The 24580-nt window shown below is 49.2% G+C and overlaps 1 protein-coding gene across 1 annotated transcript in view; it reads left to right on the forward strand.

Moving 5' to 3' along the window:
• Positions 1-683: 683 nt before the first annotated feature.
• Positions 684-24580, forward strand: part of Xylt1 (xylosyltransferase 1) — a 310008-nt gene continuing 286111 nt past the window's right edge. The window contains exon 1 of the mRNA XM_042280277.2: positions 684-1170. Within this exon, the coding sequence (XP_042136211.2) occupies positions 823-1170 (348 nt within the window). The 5' untranslated portion in view covers positions 684-822. The remainder of the gene's footprint in view (positions 1171-24580) is intronic.

The raw sequence follows: 24580 nt of genomic DNA on the forward strand, positions 1-24580 counted from the left end.
CTTCACTCGGTGATCCAGGAATCCCGGGCTGCAAGAGCCCGGACCTGTGACACTCCCACGTTTCCTCCATCTCCACCTGCTAAGGTTTTCTCAGCGTAACCGAAGATCCCGGGACGGAAAACTCCGTGCCTCCTGCAACTCCGCCTCTAGCTTTCTGGCCACATGGAACCCAGGGTCTCAGGACCCCTCACTCCCTCCGCAAGCCGAGCTGCCCCGTCGACTCCTCTGTCCCCCACTTTCCCCCTTCTCTACCCAGAGTACTGGCCTTTTCGCACCGCCACCTTGTTCCCACGCCTGTTTTGGGGATGTCTGTCTGCTCCCCTCGCCCCCACCCCCTCCCTCACCTTCTCCTCCCCACACTGCCCTCGGCTCCTCCTCCAGGCCCCGCCCTCTGCTCAAGGCCCGGGTCCCTGATGGCCCCTTCCCCAGGCCTGGTCCCTTAAACGCCCGCCCCAGAACCCTGGGGCTGGGGTGAGGACCCTGGCCCAAGAGAAGGAGAATCATGCAGGGCTAGCTCCCTCCTCTCACCGTGTCCCCGCGCGCGCGCGCCGCGCCCCCTCCGCGGCCTCCCCGCGCCCGCCTCCCGCCTTCCCCTCCTCCTGGTGACGTCCGGGTCCCTGCCCGTCTGAAAACTCCGCGCCGCGGCGGTGGAGGCGGCGGCGGCAGAGGAGGAAAGGGAGGAGGAGGAGGTGGAGGAGAGGAGCAAGAGGAGGAGCAGCGGCGAGCTCGGGCGACGGCGGCGGGGCCCGAGCGCGGAGCCCCCGGGATAGAGCGCGCACCGGGGTGTCCCGGCACCACGCTCGCCCCGGGCCGCCGCGGAAGATGGTGGCGGCGCCGTGCGCCCGGAGGCTGGCGCGGCGCTCGCACTCGGCGCTGCTGGCGGCGCTCATGGTGCTGCTGCTGCAGACGCTGGTGGTGTGGAATTTCAGCAGCCTGGACTCCGGGGCTGGCGAGCGGCGGCGCGCGGGGGCAGCGGCGGGAGCAGCCGAGCAGCAGCAGCAGCAGCCCGCGGCCCCTCGCCGGGAGCGCAGGGACCTGGCTGCCCATCCGCCCGCAGCCCGTGGAGGACCCGGAGGCCGAGCCGGCGGAGGAGGAGCACGGGGAGGCGGCCCCGGAGGAGCCCGCGCGCAGCAGCTTGGCAGCCGCGGGGCACTGGCCGCCCGAGCGAGGGTAAGGTGCCCTTTCAGAAGGGGATCGGGATCCGCGCGGACAGAGAGAGACAGATTGGCGACCCTACCCACGCCGCCACCAGCCCTGGCCACTCTAGTAGGGGTATCCGGAGGGACTCTGCGCCCTGGTTGCCCTGGCTGCCCTGGGCAGCTGCAGGGTCGTGCACTGAGCTGCTCTGCACTGTGTCGGAGTCTGAGGACCGCCCCCTTGGGGTCTGGAAAGTGAGCTCCAGGGGAGACGCGCTTTCAAGGGGGTCCTGTTCCCTGTCACTCTTGCTGGGTGCCCTAGTTGCTCTCTAGGTGGGGGCGTTGAAGCCTCACTCCCACCCGAGTGCGTGCATCGGATCGTGACCGGATCCTCAGCCGCTGCTTAGGAGAGGTTTTCCGCGCAGCCTCTCTGGTCTGAGCTGTTTGCTGTGGGCTGAGAAGGGACCTGGAATGAGTGTCTCAAGTCCTCCACCACGTCCCTGGTACCCAAATCCACACTGGGTCATGAGTGCCTGATCTGACTTTGAGTTCTGTTTTCCCCTTTGGGTGTCTGCTGCTTCTGTCTCCACCTTCCTCAGTCCCTAACCTTGCCATCTCCTGCCCTCCCTGACTTCACCTCCTCTGGGATCCGCAGCTTCAGGGAACTGCCTCTTGGTCCCAGCTGGCTGTCTCTGACTTTACATAGGCGGCCCGTTGCACTTACTGTCTGTCTGGGTGCACTATCACCACACCTCCCGGTGTGCTTGGATATGGACAGCCAGGGCTCCGAATCTGTTTCCCACAGTTCTTCTAGGGCCACCTGGCTGCCTAGGTGGGGCCGCAGCTTGTCTTCCTCCCCCATCCCCAACTTCTTTGGAGGCATGTTTCACCTTTTTCTGAGCTAGGAAGGCAGGGAAAATGAGTCCTTAACTATGGGGCAGGGTCTCTGCTCTGCGTGGGAATGAATGAGTGTCTGCCTGTCTGAGGGCTGGCGTGAGATGCCATGTGACTGTCTGTCCATCATCCCAGTTCCCTGCAGAGAACTGCCTAGCTTCTGAAGGGCAGTAGCCACCAGGGGAGTGTTTCTAGGATCTGTAGGAAGTGAACAGTCCTTGTTATTGCTTGTCACTCCGGCAGCCCTCGCTGAAGACTGCCTTGACACTGTATGTCAGAAGTGCTTTCTGATGTGCTCAAGTTCTTTGGGGTTGTCTTGACCCTTGTTGCCTGAGCGTAGCCTGTGGGCTGGAGCAGTCTCGGGACTTGATCTGACGGCATTTGGCTGCCGTATAGCTACCAGGGAGAAGTCTAGCCCTCACCTGTGGTGAAGAGTGGAGAGTAAGGCTTGTGGGTGAGAACCTGAGCATTCTCAATGTCCCCAAGTCCTTCCTGTTTGTACCCGAGGGGACCCAGGCACACTCACTGCCTTTGAACTCCCAGAGTTGATCATGTGTTCCCGCTGAAACACTATTCTTTCTGGAATTAGAGACCTCCTGGGAGGTGAGAGGGTCTAAGAGCATGTACGGCTGGCTCTATGTGGAAGCAGGCAGGGGCGGGAGGGGGCCATGGGATTCACTGTACCTTCTGCAAATGGGGTTTAGGAGGTACTCTCAGGGTACACAGACCACCTGTTGAGATAATCGAGAGGGGAAGAAAAGAAACCATCTGCTGGTTTCTTCATCACTCTCCGATGTTCTAAAACGAACGGCAACCTCTCCGTGTGTGTTCAGCTAGGCGTATTATTCCCTCATGTCCTAGCCCAGTCACATCAGGTCTGGAATTGGAAAGGTGGGTGTCAGGGTGCTGCATCCCCTTTTAACCATGGTTTTGGATTCCCAGTCCTAGCAACAGAGTTACTGGGCTTGTCTGCAATCTTGCTTTCATCTGTAGGTTTGCGTCCGTCTTCCCACCTGTGTCCTCCAGTATCTCCATTTCTTTGCCTTCCCATGTAGACATGTACGCAGTCTGTTCCTTTTTTCTTTTGCTTTTCCATTCCTAGTAGTTGTCAACCATTCAGTCTTGTTGCTGCTACTGGACTGGAGTTTTCTGTCATATACTTGTCTCTCGAGTCGCTTCTCCCTTTCTCAAATTCATCTCCCAGAGGCTGCATTGTGCGTAGGATGGCTAGAACTAGGGGGTCTATCCTCCTCAAGCTGTGCCCACCCCAACCCCTGCCCTTTTGTGGAGCTTAAGGAGACCAGAAGGGGGCAGGCTGTTCCCAAAGTCCACCAGAGCTGGAGCTTGGGATGCAGTCAGAGAGAGCCACAGACTGCTAACAACCACGGAGGCCCCTTGCAACATGCCGTACATTTCTGGACCCTGCCTGGGCTGCCTGCCTGCATGATGTTGCAGAGGGAATCACAGAGCATGACAAGAGTGAGACACACAGGTGTACATGCATATTCGTGCCCGACCCAGCAACACACACACACACACACACACACACACACACACACACACACACACCACACGCCCTGTGATTTTTCCAGATGGCTTCTGCAAATACCACGGAAGCATATGCTTGGACAATGATGCTCATCTCTGTGTCCCGCTTTGTGGTAGACTGAAATAGGGTAGGGTGGACATTCACGGCCTGGGTGAGTAGGTGGGTGGGTGGGTAGGTGGGTGGGTAGGTGGGTGGGTAGGTGGGTGGGTGGGTGGCAAAAGGTGTCAAGTAGCTGTTATGGCTAAAGTATTCTCTAATCCAGACCTGTCTGTTTTTCCCCTGACTGCTTTCCCCCTCCCAGCTTCTGAACTGTGAGCCTTTTCTGTTTGGAGAGCAGTGTCTGGCTACAAAGCTTGTACCTGTGGCTGGGCATTGGGGGCACTTAAGAAGGGAGGAAGGAGCTCCCAGGTGTGTATGCAGGCGGGTCAGAGGGTGTGTGCTCTCTGGTTGAGGATGGTGGTGAGTTGGGCATTCCTGCAAGGTTTGCTAGCAACCCCCTTTCCACTCAGCCTCTCTGAACTCATACATTAGCTTGATTCGGATTACAGCTGGGTTCTGTAGCGGGGAGTTTTCTCTGGATCTCAGTAAGACACGGACTTTACTGTAGTCTCGGAAATATAAAACAGAGAGCACTGAGCTGTAGATGAGGTAAAGTAGGAGGGATGAGGGGACTGTCAAAAAGATCAACCAGCAGAAGGTATTGAACGGATTTGGGAGGAAAGGAAAGCTGTGCCTGCTAATGTCACACCTTTCTTTCTTTTCTCACCTGGCCAATCTCTAGTCCCAGCATTTACCACTTGCGCCCTGAGATACACTGTTACTTAGTAAGTTGCCTTTAAGAAATCTAACTTTGTATTGTCCTTGCCTACTACACATTTACAGCAGAATGGGGTTTTTGTACAATCTGACCCCTTTGAAAGGCTGACTTTTCAGCAGCGATTCCTCATTCTTCACATTACTCAGATAACTCCGGACTCTTTCAGACGTTAGCAGTGACTTTGGAAGATGGTTCCAGCGGCGTTGGAGGCAAAGCTTCCCTCTCTATCCAAATGTTTGCAGAGGAGAGAACAGAGAGTGTTTGATGGTTGACTTGTTTCCTCTTCCAGTGCTATATTTTGTCTGAACAAGGCATTACACTTTGTATGCAGAAGTGTGCGTCCTTGGACACTATTTATCTGGCTGCAGCCATAGCCATCTGCATAGCCACACACTGGAAATGCTAAATAAATTAGATAAATAAAAGTAGAAGTAGTTATATAATTTAATAATAATATAATAAATATATTTATTATATAATGTCTGTATATCCATTATCTGAAACACTTTGTAAGGAGTGTTTCAAAATTTGGATTTTGAAAGATATTTTGAAATATTAGCACATAAATAACAAGGTATGGTGAAGGGTGGGACCCAAGATTAAACACACAAAAAAGTAAACAAGATTATTTTTTCTTTCTCCTCTCTTCTTCTTTCTTTCTTCTCCTCCCCCTGCTTCTCTTCCTCCTCCTGCTTCTCCTCCTCCTCCTCTTCTCTACCTCCTCCTCCTCCTTCTTGTCTTGCTGTGTACTCTAGGCTGGTGTCGAAATCATGACCTCCTGGGATTACAGCTGTGTGCAAGCACGCGTGGCTTGAACAATTCATTTGTGTGCTGTGTATACCTTGTAGACATGGCCTAACGGTAATTTTGCACACTATCTGTGCCTGCATTTTAACTGTGACCTGTCATATGAAGCAGGATTAGCATTTTCCACTCATGATGTCATGGCTATGCTCTGGAAATTTGGGTTTCAGAGCATTTAAGAAGTGGGATGTTTCGTGGGTATATGTGCATGTACATAGCCACCTTCCTTCCATCTTACACACTTCGAGCATTCTCTCTAGTCTGTCACTTCATTTTTTTTTTTTTTAAATCTTTAGAAGGTAGGGTGGTAAAACGCTTGCTAATTTTCAAACTGGAAGCCAATTGAGGTTTAAAATTCTTATTTTCTGGGAATTGTTTAACTTTGATCCATGTTCTTAACAGGAAAAAAATAATATCTTGAGTTAGCATAGAAAGTTGATGTGTGTGTGTGATTTAGAATTTGAAATATCCTTGCGCATACCTCTGTAGTAAGACTCTACCTGTCCACTCTGAACTGCCCACAATGAGACGGGTTGTAAATCTATGTGCAAAGATTCCAAAAGAATCCAAGATGCCCCTACCAGTACACCACCTGTGCAGGGCAGGGTTCCTCCAGCCCTCATATTGTCCTTTACAATCTCCCCTTTTTCGTTCCCTCCTCCCCCATCTCTGTGTGATTGTGTGTGTGTGTGTGTGTGTGTGTGTGTGTGTGTGTGTACATGTTCATGTATGCATACATGTTCATGTGGGCATGTAGACATGTGCGTCTGGGTACATGTGTATGTATTTGTGCATGTGTGTAGAGGCCAAAGATCAATGTTGGGAAGCCTCCTCCATCATTGCCAAGCTTAATTTTTGAAACAAGTTCTCTCATTGGTGAGCCAGCTTGCTGATTCCGCTGGGCTGGCTCACCAATGGGCTCCACGGATCTGTCTCTCACCACCTCCTCAGTACTGGCATTGTAGATGTGTTCCACCATGCCTGGAACATGTGACGGGCCCAACACAAACGTGAGTCAACAGGACACCTTCTGATGTATAGAAGGTCAGAGCCCAGCTGTGCACTGTCTCATCTCCATGGTCTGGGCAGGTCTCTCTCAGCTTCTCTGTAACTTGGAGCCACCTCTGCGGGATGAAGAGGGAGAGAGGTACCGGTTCGTGAGAACTGATTGCTCTGGGCCCAGACTGACACTCCAGAGCCAGCTGGCCTCTCAGAAGGAAACCCAAGAGGGTTTGGAGTAAGCATTTGCTTTTCCAAAGTTACTTAGTTTCCCCCACACAATAGAGTACGAGGAAACTCGGCAGTAGAATGCCTCAGGGTCCTTTGGCGTGGGCCAGCCTTGGCACAGGACAGAATAAGGTAGAGAGAAGAGTAACATTTCTTGAACATTGGCTGTATGCCAGACATTATCTTGGTGTTTTACATCTATTAAATTTATTCCCATCAAATCCCAGCCCAGTGTGTGTGTGTGTGTGTGTGTGTGTGTGTGTGTGTGTGTGTTTGTGAGTGTGTATGTGTCTGTATGTCTGCATGCATGTATATCTGTCTGCATGTATATCTGTCTGTATGTCTCCATGTCTCTGCCTCTCTCTGCATCAGTCTATCCCTTCCTCTGCTATCCACTCATCATCTATACCTCCACTCCAGGAAGCAAGATGTTCTGCTACTCACCTCATACAAAGTTGAAACTGGGGGTGCTGAGCTAGGAATTGTTGGCCTTACGATTACTGGTTATAGTGCAGGTTAAAAAAAAAAAGGAGGGGGGATTCTGCAGACACCATCTCACTTGCTGTGCTCATACAGATGAAGAAACTAGGAAGCAATCCCAGGCTGCTTTTGGCCTCAAGCTGCCGGGAGTTCTGAGCTCCCTGTCTGTGTAGCTTTGCAGCCATATGCTTCTTGAAAGTCCTTGTTCCACGTTAACAGATTCCTAAAAATGTGCAGACTCTTGAGAAGAACCAGATACCTAAGAATGGTGTGAATAGCACGGTTGTAAGCGGCAGAGCTGAGATTGGAACCCAGGCAGTCCACACTCTGAATAGTCTATTCCACGTTCTTTGTGTCATCCTCTGACTTTAGACCCCAGAACTCCACTGATTCCAACAAGATTCCAAGCCCCAAAGGCAAGATTTTGGTTTTTTTTAGTGTTTTAAACTTTAGCTGCATATATTGAAGGAGCCCAATGGGTGCTTTCACACACACACACACACACACACACACACACACACACACACACACACAAAGTTTTCTGTAATCACACATATGAACATATATATTCCTTATACCATGTAGCACACTTTGCTTGGATGCAAAGAGCACCAAAAACTACTCTTTTAACCAAATTCTTGAGTTTAATAAAGTATTAAGTATGTTACATTATGAGACACGGTCCTCCGAGGCCCCTTCTAGGTATGTGGATGTGTTCATCCTGGTCTCTGCCATCTTGTTTCCTTTGTTGTGCCTTCTATTTGAAGACAAGAGTTTATAGCTCCAGAAAAGGAAGAGAGAAGTATGGCCTCTAGTGAAACACTACCGAGTAACTGGCTATGATTTGCTGAGTCTTGCCCTGGGAAGAAGTTCTGGATTCAGGGAAGAGGGACAGGGGGGTGTTGTGTAGATTTCTAAGAAAGGATCCTCACTGCTGTTCCTGCCACTCTACTTTTCAGTTAAACCACCCAGTGGTTATCTCCGGAGAAGCCCAGGGCCTGGGCCATTGCAGCAAGAGTTATCTCTGTAAACATGCAGTCCATGTGGGTACTTCCTTCCTCTTGCAACAGGCACTTCCTGTTTGCCTGTGGAAACTTCCCAGGCTCTACCCCGTGAGCCCCATGGCTGCCCATCCTTCCACCACTGTGGAAACTTCCCAGGCTCTATCTCATGAGCCTTGTTGCTAGCCCATCCATCCACCATCAGCTACCAAATTACAAGAAGGTGGTAGGAGGTAGGTGCGTGTCACCATAGCCTGGGGGAGGGAGATCAGTACCAATCAGTATCAGAGTCAGAAGCCCAGACCCCTGAGCAGGTAGGGAAAGCTGGGAACTCATTCCCAATTCATTCTTTTGAGGGTGTCTCCCCATCCACCCAGGCCTCTTGAAGTCAATGAAGTGGATTTGTTCCTGCTGAGATCTGGCTTGCCCCAGTCAGGTGACCCTGGCTTATCTGGGCATCTAATCCAGGCTAATGGGTCAGGAGCTGCTAATGAGGCAGTGTGCTAAGACATATCTGTGTCTGCTTGGGGATCTTTCCTGTGATCCTGTACGATAAGGCCAAAGTTGATGTAACGGTTCCCTACCCCAGACATGCTCACATGGCAACTGTGATAATGATGGAGGAGATAATGACAACAAGGAGAATAATTTGTGTTCTTGACTGTTTATCTTGTACCAGACACCGAGGATTGACTAGACAGTTCTACTACTGAATCCTTTACACCAGCTTATAAGTGAAGGCTGGTATCTCATCTGTTTTTACTGGTTAGAAATAATAAGTTTGTGCAATGAATTGGATGAAAGTTAAATCCATGAGAAGAGTCTTAACTAGTAGTTGAAGGGTGGTGACTACAGAGACTGTGTTTGAGTCTCTGCCTAGTTCACTGTTGGCAAATCGTCTGTCTTTAGCCCCACTTTTCTCCTATCTATTAATGCATGCTTACTATATCTAGTCACCTATCCATTCACCCATTCATCAATGCATCCATCCATCCATCCATCCATCCATCCATCCATCCATCCATCGCTCCAAGCCCTCCTGGAGGATGAGTGTAGCAGACAAGGGTTAAAGTCACAATCATAAGCAGCCTACCAGTAGAAAATTCTTCTCTACTGGGCTGGATGAGAGATGACCTCTTGCATACAAGAGAGGTATTCTCTGGGAAAATGGGAGTAAGAATTAGTGTCACCAAGGGCCCCAGAAGCTTTGGAGTCTCCTGCCATTTCAGAATCTCCAGACCTGAGTACTGATCTGTTTCACTCATGAAATCTAAGCTCCCCATATTGTAGCTGAAAGACTGAGCATACAGATTAGGAAGTATGGCCAGCCAGATGCAGCCTGAGAGGCAGATTTTGTACCATTTATGATAGTGGCCAGGCTCTGACATTGTCTTTAGGTATTTGGGGCTCAGTTTCCTTGTCTGAAACTCCATGGCCTTGATACAACCTTATGGGCCTTGGTAATGAGACGTAACTCTGGCCCATCATCAATATCTGTTTTTCCTTGATCCATGCATTATTCTGTGCACCACCCATCCATCCATCCATCCATCCATCCATCCACCCATCCATCCATCCATCCACCCACCTATCATCTACTCATGCATCCATCCCCACACATTCATGGATACATATATATGTACACACACACACACACACACACACACACACACACACACACACACTCTGCCCATTCATCATCAATTCATCTATACATACATGAATGGTCCATCCATCTACCCTCCTATCTGTCTTTCCATCCATCTATTCATGGGACTGCAAATCTCTGCCTATATAGTAAGTGCCATAAATAATTCTTTTAAAAGTTACAAGGGATGACAGTCTTGTGGCACACTTTGTTTGTTATGAATGACCAAACTGGAAATGGTCATACTCTGAACCCTTCCATTCTTAGAGCCCTCTCCCAAGATCCTTTTAAAAAATCTCTTTTACTGAGCAATTCCTCTGGTCTGTTGCATTTGCAACCTGTTTGCAAGACATTTGTGACCATTGCGGACGGCTGAGAGTGGTTCCCTGTCAGTCACCACCTCAACTGTTTTCACCTCCCCTTGGCATGGGAGAGAAGGTGGAGCCCCAGAGGATGTAAATTCTCTCAAACCCCAGACCACTCAGAAGACAAACCTCACTGATGAAAATAGAATCCTGCATTCTGCAGTTTGGTGAGCTCTCCACTTTGTGAGCAGCAGGATATCTAGAATCATTTACTCCCACCCACTTACATGCTCTACATGCCCTTACACTGCAATGGTTGGCACTGGGAAGTTGGGAGTTGTTGAAGAAAAAGCCAGGTGAACCAGTAGACCATTCTGGATCCCCTTGACTCTATCAAAGATATCTGACTTTCACCTCTGTGAGTCTTTTTGGAGCTTCCTCTGATGATGCGTATAAACCCAACTCTCTCTAAGGGTCACAGAGATTAAATCTGATAGATGGAGAAGCAAGTGTTGTGTCACTCAGAAAGCCACATAGAGACGGATGCTGGGACTCCTGTCTCAGAGTGGGGGAGGGGGAGCTTTTTAATCCATCTCCTCCCTGATGATTGATTGAGTGATTGGATGAATGAAGCTCAGTAGAGGACCTACACATTCCTTGTTTGAGGGCCTGCTGCGCGTCAGGCCCTGTGTAAAATGTGGGAGGCATAGCCGAGCCCCTGCTTTCCACTGGCTACGTTGGGGCACAGGAGTGTTCACAAGCAGACTAATCACAATGACATCAAATTTAAAGCATTGAAGAGTGAAGGCAACCACTGAGGTGTCGGGAAAGTAAGGCGCCCTGTATGGAGGAGGGCTGAGGTTACGGTGGAGCAATTTTGTTCTGCTCATTTTATCGTTGGTGTGTATTTCCCTTACTTTGGCGTGAGGGTGTATTTTGGAAGGATGTTTTTTGGCTAGAGGAGTTTCAAACTGGCTGCAGGAATCCCAAGTAAGCTGCAGACACCGATGTCAACTCACCCGTGATTTCAGGAAGGTTAAGAGCTCTGACACAGGAGTTTTGGGGCCTGGGAATGGAGTTGAGCATGTGCAATGCCCTGACTTCCATTCCTAGCACAGAAAAAATAAAAAAAAAATAAAGCTATTATAGCTGTCTACAACGGGCTGCCTCTATTCATGTCTGCGTAAAAGTTTGCGGTTCTTGAATCTTGTTTAAGTTCACTTAACTGCTCTGTGTTCTTATTCTCTCTTTCCCCCTCTTTCCCCCCTTTCTCTATGTACGGCTTGATAAACAGTCACTAACTGAGCGCACCCCAGACACCCACATCCAGACCAGGAAGCAGCACCTGTGACATTGCTGGCGCACCCCTCCCCCACTTCGTGAGGGGGCCACATTTAAAAATGCTACCAATAGCTTTGCGTTTCTTTACACGTCAGCCTCAAGGCTCTGGTGGCTTTCCATGGGAATCACAAGGCAAGTAAGGAGGAAGAAGTGATTTGCCAGACTGTAAACATCATGGTGCCAACTCCAGTCTTAACTGGCTCCCAGCTGGGTTTGGCGAATGACTTTTGTACATTGTCCTATTAACCTGTTTGAAGATTGTTGGCTGTTCTGATGATGACTGTGTTGAGGCTGTGGGGGTGGCTCTGTCTTTTTTTTTAATAAATATTTTTATTTCATAATTAATTTAATTTTACATATCAGCCACAGATTCCCCTGTCCTCCCTCCTCCCAACCCCCAGCCCTCCCCCACAATCCATCCCCCACTCCCACCTCCTCCAAGGCAAGTGTTTGTCACACAAGTACCAGGACCTGAATCTGATCCCCAGAACCTACCTTAAAAACAAAACAAATAAGCAAATAACAGGTGTGGTAGTGTGCGTGCGTGCGTGCGTGCGTGCGAGAGAGTGTGTGTGTGTGTGTGTATTGTAATCTCCATTCTGGGGAGACAGAGACAGTTGAATCCCTGTTGTTAACTGGCCAGCCAGCCTAATAGGTGAGCTCAGGTCAGTGAGAGACTGTTTTAAAAGTCATGGTGCCTGGGGAACAACACCTGGAGTTGTCCTCTTACTTCACACACACACACACACACACACACACACACACACACACACACACTCACACACACACACACACACTCACACACACACACACACTCACACACACACACACACCACCACCACCACCACTTACATGAACATGCACACACACATAAAGGAATACATAGCTGTGTTGTTTTCTTCTGAAGTCCAAGTGAGAAAGGTTTAAGGCAGACACTGGGAGGGACTGTACCCTGGCCTGTTGGAAGAAGTGTCCTAGGCTTTCTGAGATGACTGTGGTGGCTGCGTTGCTTCTGCACAGACTCCTGTGGAAGACTCCCAGAAGTGTTCTCTGTGACTTAGTTCCCAGCCCTTCCGGTGGGTCTTTGGGATTTCTGCCTCCTGTTGAATCTGTGTACTCTGGTCCACTCTGTATTGAACATGAAATTAGCTGTGATGAATGGGTCCCCAGACAGACTGGTAAATGGCTGCATTAAGTTAACCCAGAACCAAGACTCCGCAATTCAGAACCAGGGTAACAAAACCACCACACAGATGTCAGCAGGGACTCTAAGTGACAATGAGGACACATAATCATCTCCTGAAGAGGGAGGTGGGGACTGAGGAGAGCCCAAGGACAGCAAGATCACTTCACAAAGTCTCATGCTCAACCACACTGGCGTTCATAAATAAACAAAAGCTTGTGTAATGGAGAGCTCTGTGTACATTATTTAAGGATAGTATTAAAACCAGCTTAGATGGATCAAGAAATATGGAGGTTACCTCATTAAGTGCCCTTCCTTTGGGGATGTAGAAGCTACTCTTTCTATTTTCATTTTTATTGGTAAAATGGGGTTTTACTAATTAGAGATGTAAGGGGAAATCTTCCTTTTTTTTTAACCTTTGCCAGACTTTCAGCTGTTTTCTGTTTGTTTGTTTGTTTTCTTATTTTTTCGTGGAGGACCAGGCTTTGCAGATGTTCAGTATGAAATAAAAGCCTATTCATTGCCTCTCATTCATGCTGTCTTTTCTCTCTGGCTGGGAAGGGACAGCTGGTATCAAAGACACAGAGAACCCCTCTGGCTTGCAGGTGACTCGACTCCAGGTCTGATGTGAGCTGCCCCTCTCTCCTAGGCTCTCATGTCTTCTCATGTAGAAGGCAAAGAGAAGACAGTTTGAGGAGGGTGGGGACCACTCAAGAAAGGGGGTTTAGTGAACACTGGTTTGCAGGGGGGCCTGACTTCTGTTACTAACTCTTTCAACTCAGAAGGCTGGTGGCAGCTGGGGGTTCTGAAAGGTTCCTAACTGTCAGCCAGCTGTAAGGAAGCCCGCTCTTTGTTGGGGGTGGTCAAGGGGGAGATAATGCTCAAGGAGAAGTGGACCCAGGAAAATAGTGGGGAATCGAGAAACTAGAAGCAAACCTGTGTGTGAGAGGAGCCCAGCACCCGACTGGCTTCCACTCCTCCTCCTCCTCCTCCTCCCTCTTTCCAGTGAAGGAAGAAGGCCATTTGTAAACATCGAATTGGTAGCCCAAGTCACTGATTTCAAATCCAAATCTATTCTTGTAGAATGCTTGCTACTCCTGGACTCTGGCTTTTGTTTCAGGAAAGGTGACAGTTTGAAAGAGGAAGGTGTGACTTTCTTTTCTGCAGGGACTTCCAGTGTGCCCCGGGGGCCACCCTGCTTATCCGAGTCACTTGAAACCACTGTTGGGCTTTCTGTGAGTCAACTTCCCTTTGCTGTGGTGAAACACCCATGATCGACTACAGGAAGGCTAGGGAGATTGACTGGCTCAGGGGTTCCAAAGTTTTCGGTCCCTGGCACTGCTGTTGAGCCAGCCATGAACTGGGAAAGTGTGGTGAAAGGGGCTCCCCACCTCTTGGCAGCCAGGAAACTGAAAAGAGTTGGCAGCTGGTCCCCTAGCTTGCTCTGGTGAGGGCCTGCTCCCTACAGACTCCATCCCCTCAGCTGGGCCCTCAGCTTGGGACCACACCTTCAATGGATGGGCTTTTGTGGGCCACGTAACAGGATTTGAGTTAACTCTCAAACTAACATGCTAACAATTGTGGTTATCTGCTAGATGTCAGTGTGTGCCGTGCTAAACAAAATCTCAGGGATTATCACATTCAGTCATTTACAACAGCCTTATCAAATGGGGGCTGTGCCGGTTCCTATTTACTTTATTCCCTGAATAATGCGAAGAATGAAGAAGTCCCCCAGGCTACAGGACAGGGGTACTGGAATTTTGACTCAGGTAGAGTGACCTGGGAGCCTGTATGTCAAAATTCTGGCCTCCATAGAAAGGGGTGTGTGTGGGGAGGTGTGCACATGTGTTTGTGTCTGGGCGTGTGTGGAGGCCATAGGTCAATGTTGTGTGTGTCCTGTCATTCTTTCTCTGAAGCTGGAGTTTTCTGATTCAGTAGTCTAGGTAGAGCAAAACCCTGGGATCTGCCTGTGCCGCTCTCCCCAGCACCGGGATTACAGATGCACTCTGGCACACTCAGGGTTTATGGGACATAGTCCTCATGATGGCACTGAAAACTCTTTACCAACATCTCTGGTAGATGATTTAAACAAAGCACTTTCTCTAAGACATTCTGAAAAAAAAAAATCACTCTACCAGGAAGTTGGCCCCATTCACCCATTTCATGGATGGAACTCCTGAGATCCAGCACCAAAATCAAGCCAGCATGCAAAACTGGAGTGTGACTTACTATTGCTAAAGGGAGGATCCAGACAGGTTCAGACCTGGCAGTCCTGTGCTGAGAGGCTCCACCCCCATCCTCACCATGTTGGGCAGGGTGAGTGGCAGGCACCTTCCATCCACAGTGGGAAAGAGAAGTAACATCCACAGTGTAATATTTTGATAAGTTGCTGATTTGTATTAAAATAATAATTACAGCAATTATTACAGACTTGAATTTCCGAGAGACCCAGCTGCTTACAGAGAGAAAAATAATGAACCGCATATTCTCTGGGAATTGCAGGGAAGCCAGGCCTGGCCCTTTCCCTCCCAGAGTGTCCAGTGGAGGTTTGGCTGCAGGCTGACAGGCACGTGTTTTGCCAGCTGATGTTGATGTGAGTGGGATGGGTAGCAAAGGTCCCCCGTAGGAGTCACGGGTGACCAAGGAGTGTGCCATCCCAGGGATGCTGGGTTTGAATGGTGGTCCTGTCCTTCAGTCTATCCGATGGGGTCACTTTTGATACAAACACAATGCCAGCTGGAGGGGAAAAAATTGGGACCTGTCTTTTATTATTAAATAGTTCAAAAGACACTAGCATCTGCTAGGACCTGCTCATGGTGAAGGATCCCTCGCTGATTTGGTTTGACTGTTGTTGATTAGATTACAAGCTACTTTGATTGTGAAGATGTATTATAGTGCTAATTTTTATTTACTTTCCTTCCCAGTGCTGGGCATGGAACCTGGGGCTAGAGGAGGCTCAGCAAGCCCGGTACCTCCAAGCTGCCTGTTGCCTGTTCCTGGGCCTTTAGCTGGCCCCTAGGTGGTGGCCTTGAGAAATAGTGCTGCTGTGAACATTATATTAGAATTGTGTGTGTGTGTGTGTGTGTGTGTGTGTGAGAGAGAGAGAGAGAGAGAGAGAGAGAGAGAGAGAGAGAGAGAGAGAGAGAGAGAGAGAGAGACTGAAACAGAGAGGAAGAGAGGGAAGGAAGGAGGGAAGGAGGAGAGAGAGAGAAAGAGACAGAGACAGAGAGAGAGAGAGAGAGAGAGAGAGAGAGAGAGAGAGAGAGAGAGAGAGAGAGAGAGAGAGAGAGAATGCACAGAGCTCAGACTAGAACTTGCCAAGAGTCAAGAGTCAATTGTCTCCTTCCACCATGTGGGTCCCCAGGGTGGAACTCAGGCCGTCAGATGTGGTGGTTTGCACCTCTATCTGCTGAGCCATCTCTCCCGCTCTGCTCTGAGCATTCCTAGAAGTGTCTTTGGTGAATACACAAGCATTGATTAGATAAATATCCACAAACAAAATTGATTTACTCACTGTTCTTTTTTCTTTTCTCGTTTCCTTTTTTTTTTTTTTTTAAAGAAATGTCTGGTTTGGAGACGAGCTTTAACTCTGAAACCTTAATTTTCACACCAAGGAGTGGAGGTTGGTGATAGGTTCCTAGGTTGAAACTCCAGGAAGCGGCTTACGTCGTCCATAGTTAGGGTTGCAAAACAGGAATCCATACAACTGAGATGCGTTAGATGATTATGGTTCAGTTCCTTTAAGGCTGTTGGGAGCACCCCTGACATTAACTGCTTTGGGAAGAGATGCCATCATTTAATTTCTTATGCTGAAGTCATATGGTCCAAAAAGCTGTTATCTTTACTCAGCAAAACAGGCCTGGCAGAATTAGGCCTTCTCTTCCACCCCCATCAGTCTCTGCTTTGATTGACTTCTCTTTATCCCTAGCTGTTCTGGTCCTCCTGCTGGGAAGCAGATGAGCACAGCCTCCGCCATAAGATCTCTAGCCCGCAGTGACATGTGTCATTTCACATTGAAACCCTGTGCTGAAGTGTCCCTTCGGGGACTGCATATGTTGTGGGCCGCGGAACATTAGAGCGCGGGCCTCCATCTAAGGCCCTGCCTTCCTGCGCAGTGTCAGCATTGTTTAGCGGCCCAGGATCTGCCTTGCTTTCTGAGCTCCGGTCACTTTCCATTTACTGTCCCACTTCTGCAGTCACAGCTGCTGACAGGGTTGGGACAAGGATTCCCTTCGATCCACCGTCTTTCAGGTTTGCTTGGCGCCGGCTAAACACAATGACTTCATATTCTTTCCGGGGGCTTGTTAAGGAGCCTGTCGCTTTGTCTCCAGCCAGCGCTCTCCACCAGAGTCACATCCTGGCTGTTTAAGAAGCCTGGCCTCAGGTCCTGCTGCTTGCAATGAGCAGCTTCACCTGTGCCACAAGAGGATATGCTTGCTGATGTTCTTGTTATTTTTGAAGGGGGTGAAATATGGATTTTTGTGCTGGAAGTAGACATGAAATCCCATTTCAGCCACAATCTGTTACGTCTGACTCAGTCTTGGGCAGTTTCAGTTGCAGTTTTTTTATGTGGGGTTAAGGCCCCAGAATGTGGATTCCTGTATATGGAATAGTTAGCCCTGCAGTTTGAGTGGCTTTGCTCTCCGACCCCAGTTTCATGGTCTGTTTCCTAAACCTCAGAACCATAGTGTTTATTAGGACTCTTTATAAAGGTGTGTGTGTGTGTGTGTGTGTGTGTGTGTGTGTGTGTGTGAGAGAGAGAGAGAGAGAGAGAGAGAGAAAGAGAGACAGAGACAGAGACACAGAGACACAGAGAGAGACAGAGAGACACACACAGAGGGGGGGTGAGGGAGAGAACACCATGGTACACATGTGGAAATTGGATAACAACATGCAAGAGTTCTAACTTGGGTTCTGGGAGTTGAGCTCGGCTGATTGGCTTGGTGGCAAGTTCCTTCACCTGCTGGGCCATCTCGCTAGCCCTCTGACTTCTTCTTTATCAAGACGACTTTCTAAGCTGGATATGGTAGTGCATGCTTGTAATGCTAACACCTGGGTGGTGGTGGTGGGGAGAATAAAGAGTTCAAGGCCAACCTCTGCTTACATAGGGAATTTGATAAGATATAAAACAAATAAGACCGCTCTCTAGATGTTCTGAGATGCCCTCATTAGAACTGATAATTGACTTGATCTCGGAAGAAAACGGGCCTATTTCAAAGGAGGGAATCTTCTGGCCTCATTCATGGGAAAGCAAGGTGTTGGAAATGTGCTTGAGCAGGCAGTCACACAGAAATGGAAACTGATAAGACGTTTCTAGGGCTGGGGATCTGACTTAATTGATGCAGGCCTTGCCTAACCTTCCTACATCCCCTGGTTTGATCTCTAGCTCTGCATGGCATGGCAGCACATGCATGTAATCCTAGCATTTGGAAGAGGCAGGAGGTCCAGAGGTTGAAGCTTATTCTTGGGTACATAGCTAGTTAGGGGATATCTTAATCAATTTTCTATTGTTGTGACTAAACACTATGACCAAGGCAACTTATAAATGAAAGTGTTTAATTTGGGTGTATGGTTTCAGTGGGTTAGAGTCTGTGATGGTGGATCAAAGGCATGGCTAAGGTATGGCTATGGGAACAGCTAAGAACTTACACAAGCAGGAGGCAGACAGGGCATACTGGAAATGGCAGGAGTCTTCTGAAACCTTAAAACCCACCCCCAGTGACACACCTCCTCCAACAAGGCCACGCCTCCTAATCCTTCCTAAACAGTTCCACCAACTGGAGACCAAGTATTCAAATAATATGAGCCTATGGAGCCTATGGTTCTCACTAAAACCGCCACAGAGGCCAAACTGGATAACATCAGCCCATATTTCAAAAAAACCAACAACAAAAAGAATCCTGTCTATATCACTCTTATATGAAAGAAGAAGTCACATGGCCCTTTCAGATGAAATGCAGTGGCAATGGGAACAGCTCACATCCCAGCCTGACAGGCGAGGCTAACACAGTATCCAGAGGTAAATGCATAGCCCATTTTCAAAGCAAGTTAGCTTTAGATATGGAACACAGAAGATGAGAGTGGTGGAGACCAGAGGCCAACTTTTACCTTTAAAACAGGTTATTGAGGATAAACTAAGACAGGAGGGAGCAAACCTGGAAGAAAAGGCAGGAATGGGTGAACCAGGGTCCAAACGAGGTAGTTTCAATTCCTGAATGTCCCTCATAGCTCAGGCCACTGGAATGAAAGCTCTTTGGTGAGGTTCCTATCTCCATTTTTATTAAAAATGAGTTCCTTGTCCCAGTTTTATTAAAAATATTAGGGATTTAGGTGATTAGGAGGAGGACCTTGAGCACAGGAAGAGTTGTCTTACATGAGACCATCATGTCCCTTGAAGTCTTTACAGAATTTCTTGGGAGTCTACTATACTCATCCTCCAACAAAACCATTCTTCCTTCTGTAGTGGCTTTGAGGTCCTCAGTTTCCCTGCAGAGTGACCTCACCAGCACAAACCTTTTTCCTCCTTCATCTTTGCATCCAAAGATCCTGTGTCCTATCTCCTGCTTCTGTTCTTCCTTCTGCCCCCCATTCTTTGTCCCTTCTCTCTTTCCAGACATCGTCTCATGTAGCCCAGGTTAGCTTTGAACTCACTCTGTAGCCAAGATTAGTCTCAGACTTGCAGTCTTACAGCCTCAGCCTCCTGAGTAGCTAGGGTGACAGGCCTGTGCCATCAGACCCAGCTCATCTGGGTATTTGTATTTGATAATGGTGTTCTACACACCCTACCCTGAAACCATCATCCCGGGTTTGGCTGTAGCATGGGTGGGAACTTGCTACGCTCAGGTCTTGTCTTCCCATCATGGAGTAGGGCAAAGCAAACTGGGTGTACAGAGGCTATGACCTCTGAAGCTGGATCTTGTTCTGTTTCTCTGGGTTCGGTCACTGCCTGTTTGTTTCTGTAATAGATGGAGAGAGCTCTTGGTCTCCTGAGCTCTGAACAGTCTTGGCCCTCATGGTGTGCTATGCCCTCTTCGAGTATGTCTCTTCTCCTGGACCCAACAGAGAGTGTTGCCAGGGTTCATGTCACCTCTGTGTGTCACAGCTGATCCAATGGTTCTGTACACAATAAGAACTTCCTTCCCATGTCTTCCTTTGCCTGCATAACCGTAGAGTCTCCGGCCTTTTATTAGGTTCCTGTGGCCATCACAGCTGCCCTTGGGCCCCTTAAAGCCATCAGTGCATCCCAGTGCTGGGGTAGTGGCACATAGTAAGTGATCAGAAATAAGTTTTCATTTCCTTTAGAAGTTACCTGAAAGATTTCATGAGGCAAGAGCTATGCACCCCTGCTTTAAGGGGCCCAAGGTGTGGCTCAATGGTGGGGCATTTGCCCAGCGTGAGCAATGCCATAACTTCCATCCCCAGTACCACCAAAAGTGTGTGTGTGTGTGTGTGTGTGTGTGTGTGTGTGTGTGTGTGTGTGTGTCTGAGACTCATACATCCTCTAGAGTCAACTCTGAGACTCATACATCCTCTAGAGTGAACTCTGAAACTCATACATCCTCTAGAGTCAGCTCTTGCTACATGATCTCCTATAAGCCCCTCGAATATACTGATTGTATCTTGAGACTATGCTCTTAGGACTTAACATGTAGAAAATTGATACTGATGTTTGGGATGATAAATAATAGTAATGATGGGATGTGTATATGACTTAGTTGGTAGAGTGCTTGCCTAGCATGAATGAAGCCCTGGGTTCCAATCCTAGGAAGGTATAAACTGGATGTGGCAGCTCGTGCCTGGAATCCTAGTACCTGGAGTGGAGGCAGGAGAAGGAGAAAGTCAAGATCATTCTTAGCTGTGTACTGAGTTTGAGGCCAGCCTGAGCTCTATGAGATGCCGTTTTAATAGGTGGATGTATGTATGGATGGACAGACAGACAGACAGACAGACAAACAGACAGGATGATCGTATTAAGCTGGCCACATGTCATGTGTTTTACACTTACTGCTTCCAACGCTCTGTGATGTGAGTGTGTCGAAGCTGTTGGCCAGGGTGTGGATAGAGGAAGTGATGCACAGAGAGGGGAAGTAACTCCAGCAGAGTGGCACAGCTGGTTAGGGGCAGGTTTGCACCACCCCTCTGGTGGGGGGTGGCCATGTTCTTCACATCCCCATCACTGGATGCTGAGTTCTCTCACTAAGATTTGGGACTGACTGGATTTAAGTGAACCTGGGCACGGAATCCTTACCTGTGCCCTCACCCTGTGATGGAGTGTCTGGTACATGTCCAGCCTGCTTAACCTTCCTCAGCAGCTCATGTTCTTAGTCTCCATCATGGAGGAATGATCACTGGGTTCCTGAAAACAGGACAAGGGAGGTGCTGTGGCTGTGGTCAGAGCTGTCACCCTGTCTGGGACCCGCACTCCACCTGGCAGGCTAGCAGCCCGCTGTAGTGGGATGGAAAGTCGGAGGGGCCTGGACTCACAGTCTGGGGAGGGCCGCTTGTGCCTGGGCTTAGAGGCACTTCCCTTTGTGTGTGAAAGAAAGCACAAGTGATATTTTTATACCACGCCACAAATGTCCATCTCAGTTGGAGCACACAGTGCGAGGAAGTGGGTAACGATAAGCACAAGACCTTTGAAACTAGGCTGCCTAAGTTCGAGCCCTGGCTCTGCCACTTAGCAGCTGTGTGACTGTAGAGATGCCATGCACAGGGCCTCAGCTGCTTCATCTGTAAAAAGGGAGCATGGGACCCACCTACTGCAGAGGGTTCTGTGGAGAGATAGAGTGAGCAGACACTGTATTTCACTGAAAACAGCACGTGGCCAGACATATGTTACGTACTGCAAAGTGCTTATTATTGCTGGTAGTGATGGTTCAGGTATAAGGGGTGGGGGGTGGAGGGAAGGTGTTTAGTAAATAAATTTTCCTAAATTCTAGAATGAGTTTTACGAGAGCCAGGCATTTCGTTTGCATCAGAACATACTCTTTTGCCCCAGAACCATATTAAATCTGAGCTGCATCTCCCTAGGGATGGGGCCTTTGTCTTCAGGAGAGCCCCTTCCCCGCCCCACCCCCCCAGCATCTCTGTGAGGCTTGGAATGTGCTGGGCAGTTTTAAACATGTCATGTTGTTGATTCGTTGTCTCAGCCCCTGGCACCCAGAGCTTTGAAAGGGTCCCACTTCCGAGCCTGGCCCTGTTTTCTGAGGGTCAGGTATTAGCCTGTCTCTCCCTGGGATGAGGAAATGTTTCTGAAGACAGCCTGGCGTTTTCCCACAGAAAGCACTGACAGTTTTTGCCAAGTCTCAAGCGTCTCGACCTCGAATTCGGCAGACTGACAGTGGGTCTGGGCAGCCCTCCCAGGTCCCCCTCTTCCATAGAACTCAGGGTTTTCATGGCTTGTATGGTTCTGTACTGCAGGACCCATCCCCAGCCGGGCATAGGGGTGGTCATTCTGAGCCCTATTTCCCATTTGGATGGCATGGAGGTTAGACACTCTGCCCCAGAGCTGGAGTGAGTCATGAAGGCTGGGGCAGACCACGCCTAGGACATCTCCCCCCAGGGACTTACCATTTGTCCCTGAACCCTGTACTGAGCTGGGCAGTGGATGGTGGGCTTCAGAGGTTGTAAAGAAGGTGAAAACAACACAGAGCCTCCTGGCAGCGGGAGCAGGGCTGTTGGGCAGAGTCCAGAAACCCTCTTGCTGACAGCGACAGTCTACGAGTTTGCAGAGAAGCAAGGCCGTGAATAATTCATTGATCCCACTAACTGAGTTGTGAAAAGCATTTTCGGAGCGTCCTATCTGAAGGTTCTCTGGGGAAGGAGACAGGAAGAGTAGGTGGGGATGAGGTTGCCTTCTCCTCCAGCCTAGGGCTTCTGAACACCCTCTTGTCTGGTCTGAGGAGCCAGGCTGTGGCCCCTGAGCTCAACAATGGTTTGGTTGGCCCAGCTTTGGGAACGGTGTGGGCAGCTGGGCTCTGACTGGGTTGGGCTGTTGCTACAGAGGGCTGATGAGTCTCCATGCTGGATCTCAGGTTGTGTCATTGTGAGGGACCCAGAGTCTTTAGAGGGGAGACCTTAAGAGACTCTTGGGCCTTCTACTTCTCTGCCTGAGCAGCTGCAGAAGCTGGAGGACATGTGGGTGCTTCTGGAAGCAGGCCTGACCCTTGAGATCTTGTGACTCACTGTGGCTGCTGAATGTGGCAGTCTGGGCTTCCTCTGCCCACTTTGTGACTGAACAGGCAATACCAGCTGGTCAGCAGGTATCAAAAGCCATGATTGGACCCCTGGTGCCCCCCCCCCTCCCCATGCTTGTGTGATGTGGATCACCTCTCTGCCTCAGAGTTCAGCCTGGATAATGGGATCCCCGTGGTCCTTCCTTGGAAAAATGGTTGTGAAGACTAACTAGGGTTCTATTGCTTATCACTTTTGTGTCCCTGTGACTCACTCCCTGAGGAAAGATTTATTTTGTGTCCCCGTTTCAGAGGGTTCTGACCATGACAGCAGATGGGTTAGATCAGGGAGGTGGGAGCATGTGGTGAAAGCTGCTCATGTCATGGAGAGCAAGGGAGCAAAGGAGGAGGGGAGATGGTCCAGGATAATGCAGGAGCCATGCCCAGGGACCTACTTCCTCCAGCTAGGTTTTACCTCTTGAAGGCTTCGCAACCTGAAATAGTGCCACCAGCTGAGGGCCAAGTGACAAAATCTGAGTCACTGGAGGAGGGGGGGTATTTTAGACTCAAACCATGATGATATTTTCAAATACAAACACAGAAATATTTTCTTATCTAAAATAAAGCTGGGGTTGGTATCTCCTGAGGTCTTTGTCACAGCTCCGTGAGGAAGGGTAGTTGAGAAGGGCTGGGTAGGGGAGACACAGACGCAAAGCAGGTGCCATGGTGGCCTGTCTAAACACAGAACCACTCTCTGTAAGAGAGGGATCTGGGTCTTTCCATAAAGCTTTGCTTAATGCTGCTGGAGTCACTGGAGCTCCGCAGCTCTTGTGTAAAATGAGGTGATGATGATAATATGTCCCCCAGTGGGCAATGGTCGTTCATTCAAAAATGATTATCAAGCCCTTATCACCTACCCGGCATTGCCTAAAGAGTATGAAATTTAAAAAGCACCTTCAAAATTACATTGTATTTAGTGTGTATGTGCTTGGGAGTAGATACACAAGTTCATATGAGCAGGCCACAGCATGTGTGTGGAAGTCAGAGGCCAACTTCAGGAGCTGGTTCTCACCTTCCATCATGTAGATCCTGGGGACTGAACTCGGGTTGTCCAGCATAGTAACAAACACCTTTACCCTCTGATCCCTCTCACTGGCCTGAGTGTGAAATATTGTGATGAACCGGAGGTCTCTTCCTTGTAGATGTGAGACGACAAATCAGAAACAAGAAATGTTTTTACTGGATTCACAAACAAATGCTCCAGAGCAGGGTGGGCAACTTTTCCCTTGAAAGGGAAGTCATCCCCAGTGGGGACACCTGGAGGAAGTAATGGGAAGTGCATGCACCCAGGACACCTGGAAGGAAGAGTGTGGTGTGAGGTGAGGCCTCAACATGCTAAATCAGAAGCAGCTTCAAGAGTGAGGCTAGGACAGCGAGGCTGGGTATGAAGCAAAGCGTGATGGGGAGTCATTGGGGTGCACGAAGCAAGGCAGGAAAACGGCAGGTTCAAGGCCAGCCTGCACTACAGAGCATCCCCTCTGTCTAGTAAGTGCTTCAGGAGTTGTGTGTGCACATGTGTGTGCTTGTATGCACATGTATGTGCCTGTTTGTACATGTGTGTATGCATGTATGCATGTGCATGCTTTTATGTATGTGTGTGCATGTGTGCATGTGGCTGTGTGTGTACAGGTGTTTGTACATGGGTTTGGAGGCTGTCATTCCTTAGATGCTGCCTGGTTTTTTGAGACAGGGCTCTGATTGGCCTTGAACCTGCTGATGTAGCTATGCTGGCTGGCCAGTAAACCTCAGGAAACTGCCTCTGCCTCCCCAGCACTGAGGGGATAGGTGCTTACCTGCTCACTCACTGGCTTTTATAACATGGGTTCTTGGCATGGAACTTGGATCCTTATCCTTGCACAGCAAACCCTTAACCATCTGAGCTGTTGCCTCAGAAGCAGTCTCTGGTTTTGAAGATCTTTTCCACCACTGATGTAAGTCAGCTCAGTCAGGTCTGAGTCAGCCT

Source organism: Peromyscus maniculatus, chromosome 1 (assembly GCF_049852395.1).
Source record: "Peromyscus maniculatus bairdii isolate BWxNUB_F1_BW_parent chromosome 1, HU_Pman_BW_mat_3.1, whole genome shotgun sequence".
Classification (NCBI taxonomy): Eukaryota; Metazoa; Chordata; class Mammalia; order Rodentia; family Cricetidae; genus Peromyscus; species Peromyscus maniculatus.